The 8,846-nt window shown below is 40.5% G+C and overlaps 1 protein-coding gene across 1 annotated transcript in view; it reads right to left on the reverse strand.

Annotated features, from left to right (window-relative positions):
* LOC102209179 (cytoplasmic protein NCK2) overlaps window positions 1-8,846 on the reverse strand; it is a 42,186-nt gene that overhangs the window by 9,901 nt on the left and 23,439 nt on the right. The window contains exon 2 of the mRNA XM_005733914.1: window positions 4,867-5,108. Within this exon, the coding sequence (XP_005733971.1) occupies window positions 4,867-5,092 (226 nt within the window). The 5' untranslated portion in view covers window positions 5,093-5,108. The remainder of the gene's footprint in view (window positions 1-4,866; window positions 5,109-8,846) is intronic.

An 8,846-nucleotide genomic window follows, 5' to 3' on the forward strand; every position in this document is an offset into this window, starting at 1 on the left:
GGGGGGTTTACTTGTCAAAGAGGCTAAATCATCCTTTGGCAAGTTAACACTGATACGCGCTATAAAGTGGGAAATGAATTCTACAGTGTTTCTCCCTCGTTCAAGTACATATATGGACCGAAGCCAAAAACGGCTCAGCTGTTCGCTCTGTACCTCACTAGTGTAGCGCCCAGTCAAAGATGCCAGGGTTAATTTCTTTCCTAGCGGAAATGTTGCTTTTATGTTAAAAGCTGTGGTGGCAATCGACTAGAGTCTCATTCAAACATGCACTGCACCACCGTATTTCTATAGGCATCAAATGGTCTTTAACCTGACAGATCTCTAGTATAATCCCTGAGTAATCACTAACTGTGCCCATTTAAGAACACCAGCAACAATTGTCTAATTCAGAGCAAACGAGTGGGCATCATGTGTCCTCCCTCCTGCATGTTCTAACCAGGCAGCTTCTCCAACTAAACCAGAGTACTTCCAGTACCAAGAACCTGCCCGACTATACCCTGCTGAGCACCATGTGTGAGAAAGCCCAGTTGTGAACAATGTCTATCGACACTGTATAGATTTTTCTCTGTGTGTTTTGTAATAACAGCTCAGTGAACTAAAAAGTTGATTCTGGCAATGCTTGTTGCCACACACCAAGAACTCTTGAGCACATGCGTGAAAAACCGATCACGGTCAGGGGTCTCTATTAAGTCATTAGGAACATTAATGTACAAGTGACCTATAACTGAATGATAGAAAGCAATGGTACCTATCCTAGATAGGTACACATACCTCTCAGGTGCACATTTTTCCCCCCTAGTCATTTCCACTTCAAGGCACTGGCCTACTGGTTTGAGCAGCAGCAGGCTTTATTCTCTCCTCCCACACATTCACTCCCAAAGTTCACCTACCTCTTCATCTTCTGAAAGAAGACTCGATTTTCAAGCCCAGAGGACTTCAACTCAGAGGGAAGTGAGTTGATGAAAGCCTCAGTGTCTGCATGTTGCAGCATATTGCTTCACTCTATAACTTAGAGTTGAGGACAGTTGAGGGGAAAGTTACTGTAATAAATAAGTCCACAAAATCCAACATTGCCCAGCAGCAAGTCTGTGCAACAATCAAAAAGCAATACCTGGTCCTGGAGGAAAGTATTGGCACTGACTCATCGAGTGGTATGATTTAGGAGTAGTTGAAGTGAATCACATGTGAGCAATGCGTGTGTGTTTTTTTTTATAGCAGCGTTGCTCTGTTGATATGAGTGCCATGGGAAGCAGCTATGGACACCAGTATACCACTAGTGAGCCATGGGGATCTTAATGCATTACTGTGTGTTAACACCAGCATAACCTGCCAAAAGGCTCAAAGGAGACAAATGAGGTTGATAAAAGTGTATGATAAAAGGCCCCCTTTTATCATACACTTGTTTACATTTTGTGTGTGGTATTGCCCAATTGGCCATTAGCAGTTTATATTTGTACTGTGCCCATAAATCTATTAGCATACAAATATAACTGGATTACTTTCATATTTAAAAAAATTCTTTTTTTGTTCTGCTGAAAGTCTACTTCTATTACAGATCATATAAAACATTCAGTATAGTTGCTGGTAATCTGACTCTGTTGTAGGGATGTGCAATATGACAAAAATCTCATATCCCGATATAAGACATTTATTGTCCTGACAACGATATAAATCACAAAAATGTAACATTTTCTGTGAATTCTGTGAATCTCGGGCAACTCGACTTGCGTGAAGTGTTTCCAGCTGGGTGTCCTTTACCTGGAGTCCATGAATGAAACTATACATTTTTAGACATAAGTTGTAACGGCCACCATTTTCTTTCAACGTTTGAGTCTAAGGTTTATTGTTTAGCACCTGACGGCTCTTTTTTTGCTTCTCATCCGTAAATTCTCTGCATACTCTTTCACGTGATTCGGTTTATTTTGAAAAGTCTCAAAAGGATCTTGAGCTTTATTGTGAAAGGTTTACGTGGGAAAACAAACAAGCGGACAGCGGAGCCACGTGATGGTTTTACCATCATTGTTGCTAACGACAACACGTAAAAACAGGCTCTTGTCCATCCGTAGTGTGGTTATATTAAATATAAGAGAAAGAGAGAACTTTAAGAAATTAATATAGCCACTACAGTGACAATCAAAATGATGAAAAAACATTGCTTAGTTTATTTCACAACACCACAAAACAAACGGTAGCGTAATAGGAAACGATAGACATTTTTATATCGTCATTCGATATATATCATTATATCGAACAGCCCTACTCTGTTGTGTTAAAAAAGATGGGTGATCAGAAGTTGCTAGAACCCAAGACCTAGAGGACTAAAATAAAGTGTGCTTGAAATGGCTGCACATTCTTTTGAAGCTTGTATAGTTTAAGCAGGACACAGGTCTATTTAACGTAGCACTGACAATGACCATGTTTATTAAAAAGTGCTAAGTGAAATGGGCAATGGGTATGCCGCTTTTTAACCTGAGACAGGAAGAAGTGTTTTGCACAGCTCCATATTCACCCACGCACCATCACTCACTGATCGCAGCAGTACAAACAAACAAACAGACAACAACAATAACAAAAAAAAACAAAAAAAAAAACAGGTGGACGGAAATCTAACTTTTCAATATGTTGCACATTGAGTACTGGCCCAGTTTCAGGATTAAGTAGGACTTTAGCTGAATTCTTTCAGTCATTACTGTTTTTATTTCCTGGGAGAGCAAAGTGGGGCACAAGGCAGCACGCAGCCATTTAGAGTTCAATTTTGCCTCGAGTGATGTTGATGATACAGCCACATTAAAGCACAGAAAATGAAAAGGAAAAGCTGAAGATAACAATAATTATAGACTACCAACATGCTGCATAAACACAATGGACTGACTGAAGAGATGAAAAATAGAAGAAAAAGGCCAGGCTGCTGAGAGGATGAAATAATCAAGCTCCCAGCCAATCAGATTCTCCATTTCAGTGTGTAAGTTCCATTAGCGGCTGACCTCACCTATTGCTCATCACTTCATCATGACAGCGTACTCGCCTATTGAATTTTCTCTGGCTTTTAACACTAAAGAGCTACTAGCTGGAAGCACGCTACTTAGACTGAAATGGAACTAGGCCATAATGATGTAGTCGATATGTAACTTAGTCAGGGGACAGAGAGGTAATCCATCATTCTCGCACAACCATTAGGCGGTTGATTTCTCCACTAATTAAACCACTGATCATAGAAAAGCAGAGACCTACAGTGACGGAGAAAAGAGCTGATGGGAACAAGACTGAGGTGGGGGAGTGAGTGAGGGGATGCTATTGTCTCTGTACACAGTGAACTCTTATGAGGGTGACAGTGGCAGGCTGTGCCACGCTAGCCCACATGAGGCTACAGAGTTTCCCCGAGGGCTGGTAGCCACAGAGCTGAGAGTAATCAGAGCATTAGGCTAGACTCCTTTTAGCTCTTTCTCTATTCTCCACTTCACTGTCCTCCCCTCAAATCTAAATATGGGTGCCTTTCAGGGCCACACAGTTACTATTTTTATTCCAGTTGCGCATCTTGATCATCCCCCCGTTAAAATTTAACAGCAGGCATTTCTATTTTTTCCCCTTCTCACCATATCAGTCTCTTCTTCACAAAAAAAGGTCTGTCATACTAAAAGTGTCAAAACAGATGAATTTCAGTGTTGCTCTGCCTCCGGCTCTTTTCCTGCTACAAAAAAAACAAGAGCAGGCTTATTTCTTGATGTCGGCTGTTTACCAGGACACACCACAAATCTGTAAGCGATCGGCCATCTCATTTGTGATGGCTATTTTTCTCGGTGGTCACCTCTGTGGCATTTGTACTCCGGGGGGCAACTTCTCTCCAATCATTTTGTCACCCTACTCCTAAAGTCCAAAAGAAATATGTAAAAATAACTTAGATATCAAGTATTCGACTAGCGCGTGTTCTAACGACCCCATTGTGAGACTATTTGTCTTGCTACGAGTTATAATAAATTAAACAAATACCAGGATGCCTGACAGCCATCACAGATCATATTTTGGAGCCGTAGCTGAAAGCTCAGAAATAGATTCCACTGTGCAGCCGCACTAAGGAGCTCACCGTTAATTTAGGAATGTCTCAAAATACCAACATCCGCTACTGTACAAAAAGTTAAAGTCAATGCTCTCCGGCACGTGTGAAAACCCTGTGTGCCACATATTCAGTCTATGCCACTTTTAAGCTGCTGTATTATGCATGAGGTCACATGTAAACTCTACTATATCTCTGTTGATGTCTTGATTGCAAGACAGGCAAGCACATAAAAGAATTACACTTATTTTTCTTTTAAAAGTTTGTCAAACTTGATGCTAACAGACAAACTTTGCTGTCTTTCATCCATATTGTTTTTATAATTGGCTATTACAAAGAAAACCTCTATTTTTGATCAGGGTGCTTAAATGGTGAATGTTAAATGTATTTAATTCATTTAGCCATACTATATTCTCTGCAATCCCTGTCACAGGCTGACAGCTATGGCAACATGTAATTTCTAATATATTCAAGTCACGAATGGGGACTGAGAGACAAGAGTGCTGACAGCTGAGAGCAGTGGGCAACTCAACAAGATCCCTGCAGGGCACAGTAACGGCTCCCAGCAAGGGGGTAGACATGGTGAAGAAATCATTTTACTTTTTTTGAGAGAGAGAATTCAAGCAAACACAAGTGCACACACACAGACATCTGTTTAACACCGCATCTTATCTCCTCCACCACGGCGCACAGAGTATTGAAAAGAGGATGCAGAGATTTTCTGCTTTTACTGAGAATAATCTCCTGGCAGTAGCAACTTGTACACACAAGGCAACCTTTGACTTCTAAGCAGCGTGTGACTGAATTCCTCTTACCCAGAGTGTCTTTGATGTTCTTCACAAGTGAGCCTTTCTTCAGGCTGTTCTTGCGCTCGACGTAGTTTGATGGCACATATCCCGTTTGATTGGAGGCGTTGCGGACACGCCACCAGGTCTTCGAGTCGTCCAGGAGGAAGAGACGCTCATTTTTACGGATGTCAAGTTCCTGGTCCTGCTGGGCCGTGTAGTCCCACTTGGCTACAACAATCACCTCCTCTGTCATCTTTCATGGAGTCCTCCTGTGGGGGGGGAAGAGAAACCTGGAGTGAGCCAAGGACTAAAACTCTTTGCGAACTGCCATACAAATGGTGTACATCAGTATACACATTCACTTATGTGCTATTAGTAAGCACATAAGTTAATTATTATAAGGAAATACTGCTTCTGACTCATCACCTGACTCCAGCCATTAGGCAAGTTATATTTAATCTATGAATCACAACCATAAAGTTGTTATTTTGTTACTTATTAACCAGATTTGCTGTCCAACATTATTAACAATGACAATTACTAACAAAAGACTGCAAAAACATCTTTTACAAAATGTCAAAATATGTATTTTTCCCCCTAATGCAAAGGATAATTTAGAGGTGAGTTTATGTGAGGCTCTGCACTGCTGTGACACATAAGAAGTCATTACAAAAATAATCCATACTCATCCCTGCACAAAGTTATTAAACCGCTTATCCCAGCTCACACTGGGCATTATTCTGCATACACCCTGTACGGGGGTTCCAGTCTATCAGAAGGCTAGATTACGTAAGCAAGCTAAATATGACAATCTCATGTTTGTGAGTCATATTTAATCAAAATTTAAATAGATAATTCATTGGATGGAGACTAGAACAACTCTTCAAACTGCTAATGAAATTCTTACTGGCAAACTTTTTCTTTTTCAGGACAACGGTGCTAAAAACATCAACCCCTCAAAATAAATAAATAATAATTCTCAAAGGACTTCTTTGGTAGAAAACAACAAACACACAAAATCAATTTGTGTGTTCATTTTGAATTCACCCTCCTCAGCACGCACACACATCCACATTACTTTGCCTATTAGATTTTTCTGACAGACAGTGAGCAATTACATGCTCTACTTCACCAAGCTTTAGGTAAGGTCATTCGACGTGAGGCATTGACAAGGAATCACTTATGATGCAACCAAATTTGGGGGAAATCTGCACAGAGATATAAGGAATGTTTGATGGAATTTTTTACTCCAGTTTGTGAAAATCCGCTCTGTGATAAAAGCCACCTCATGGTATGAGAACCATCTTAACAATCCAGTTTATATTTAGCTCTCTGCCAAGTAAGGAGTCTACAAGTGGAAGCTCGATTACTTCAAGACATGACTGACGAGAAATTAGTGGAGATTATAAGGAGCCTTTTGAAGATACGGATAAGTTAAATAATTGACAGTTGAAAGGGGTGTTATAAAGCTTTTTTGCCATCTATTGCCAAGCAACTTAATCAAATAAAACTGCCTGTTTGATATCTACAGTCTAATCTAATGTAAGGCTATCAGGGAGCTATTGTGAGGCACCGAATTACAGCAGTAACAAAGGTCAGGGTTTAAAACAGACAAGCACAAGCATGGGGAGCATATGTATGCATATATGAGCACAACAGTACATGGATTTGACACAAGGGAAACAATCAGCAGCACAGATTTATAATGCAGGGGGATTGTATATTCCCTTACGCCTATAATCATTTACATTTTAGTCTTTAATGAGAGGGCATAGCACAGATAAAGAACAACCACAAAAGAGATTTATGACTCATGAGAAGAGGAGCTGCACAAATTAGACCGTATAAAAAGATTCCATTACTGGTGGAACGATTGATATCTTCTGGGTAGGCTACATTTTATGAAATGCAAATGGAAGCACTCTAAAGCTCCGGCTGTTTTTTCAACCGGAGAGATTCAATTCTGCTTCAATTAGGCCACGACCGCAGAGACAGTGCAGCCGATACAGAATACATTCTTACAGTTACAGCCGAAAGCAGGGTTGTGTGTCACTGCACGACAGCATCTAATAGCCGCTTTCTGTCTCTGCAACAGAACAATAAAAACTGAAATGCAACAGTTTGAGCAGATGAAATCTGCACTCATGAATGTGTCTCTGCTTGTTGTCACTAAGGCTGTCAAACTGGATTTCTTCACGGGCTTGAGCACGGACAACAGAAGAAAGGAAAGGAGGAAGGTTGTGCAACGCTGTCATAGCTTAAGTTCACCCTAAGTTAAATTACTCAACTTTCCAGGAGGTGACAACTTTTAGTGCACTACAAAGAATTCAGTAGGAAAAAAAGAGACAGAAGGGACAGTTTGATTTTCAGGAAAAGCAGCAGCTGTGCTTCTTTGGAGAGGGCAGGAAATTGAAGTGAAAAGGCAGATTTATGACAAGATGAGGGACAGTGACATCAACTCTTCTAGGAGACAGGAGGTATGTGAATGTGCTGTGGCCTTTATCTGCCCCAGGCTACAGCTTCTAGGCCGAGCTACTTCGGTTGCATGATTACACTAAACCCGAGGAAGTCTGATTGGTTATATGCTGTACAGTTGTCGCTTTTAAGATATTGTAAAGCACATAAGAAGTGTTCAACAGCAATAAATCTGGCCACACTTCTACACAAGAGTGGTTGTTACACTCACTCAGACCTTTGAGCTGAAAGTCGTTTTCACGCTTGTAGCGCAACTAAATTTGAACAAATCAAGTAAAAAGCAATTACACTGATTCCTAGATCTGAGCTCATTCGTGGTTATACTTTTGACAAACAAATTAACAGCTGCGAACATGCAACCAGCTCCTTCCCTCAACCGATTTGCTGTCATCACAAAATGTCAGTGTCACATATAATCCATTGTATAGACTCTAGAGCGTAACAGCAGGTTTTGCTGCACTTAACTGAACTTTATGTGCTTACTTTTTTCCACCCCACTGGTGTCACCCCAGCAAGTACTCATTAAGGAACAACTGATGATTATTAGATGAGACTGCAGTGACAAACAGGTAGAAAAAAAAAAGCCACAGTACCGTCATGTTATGGGGGAGTGCAAAATGAGTCAGCCTTATGTATCTGTTGATATCAGCTTACTACAGAGAGTAGTTGAGCAAAAACATAAGCGAATAGTAAGGCTAACCAAAATAATAAAACGAATCCAAACTAAGACAGTCTTAAATATCAGTATAAACTCCGTAACAATGACACACTGGCCTGATTAAAACATTAAAGACCCATTTGAAACTGTTAATCACATTCTTCATTAATCAAACCACATTTTAAATTGTAGGTATAACGTTGCACAGACATGATGCAATAGTGTGGAGATTGGGACTAAAGTTAGCCTTACTAACAGCTACCATCCAGATGTCTGTGCAGACACTGCTTAGGTCCTGGGGGTTTTTTTTTTAAGTTGTTGGAAAATACAAAACATACAAAGCACAACTGCTGAACAGCAGCAAAACAAAGTGGTTACACATTGCACCAGAGTAACTGAATAATATGTGACCATTTTCCCCCACCATCCTATCATGAGCACTGCACCACCTATCAACCATTAGGCCAATTTCTGTCTCTTTGCCATCCTTGCATCAGGCAGAGTGATGGCAATGCTGCTTCAAATAAAATCTGTCATACTCCGTCAGCTATCACGTATGACACTGTGGCAGCTGTATCACAGCTCACTGTGATACCCACATCGCTCTTGCTGTTGCAATGAAATCCATCAAGGCAGTTAATACAGAAATCAGTCTGAATGCCTTTTTGATACAGTGAACTGAGCTTAAAAACAGGATCTGCTAAAGAAAGAAAATTAGAAAGAATTGCCACTTAATAGGATCAAATGACTTCCTTGGTATTATTAACAAACAAGACAGGTGGCTAAACAAAAAGGTCTCTCTCTGCATGAACGCACACAAATATACAGGAAAAGAAAATAAACCAATTTAGGCGAGTGTGAATTTGAGGGGGGG

This window comes from Pundamilia nyererei, unplaced genomic scaffold (assembly GCF_000239375.1).
Source record: "Pundamilia nyererei isolate P.nyererei 1_Seehausen unplaced genomic scaffold, PunNye1.0 scaffold00055, whole genome shotgun sequence".
Taxonomy (NCBI): Eukaryota; Metazoa; Chordata; class Actinopteri; order Cichliformes; family Cichlidae; genus Pundamilia; species Pundamilia nyererei.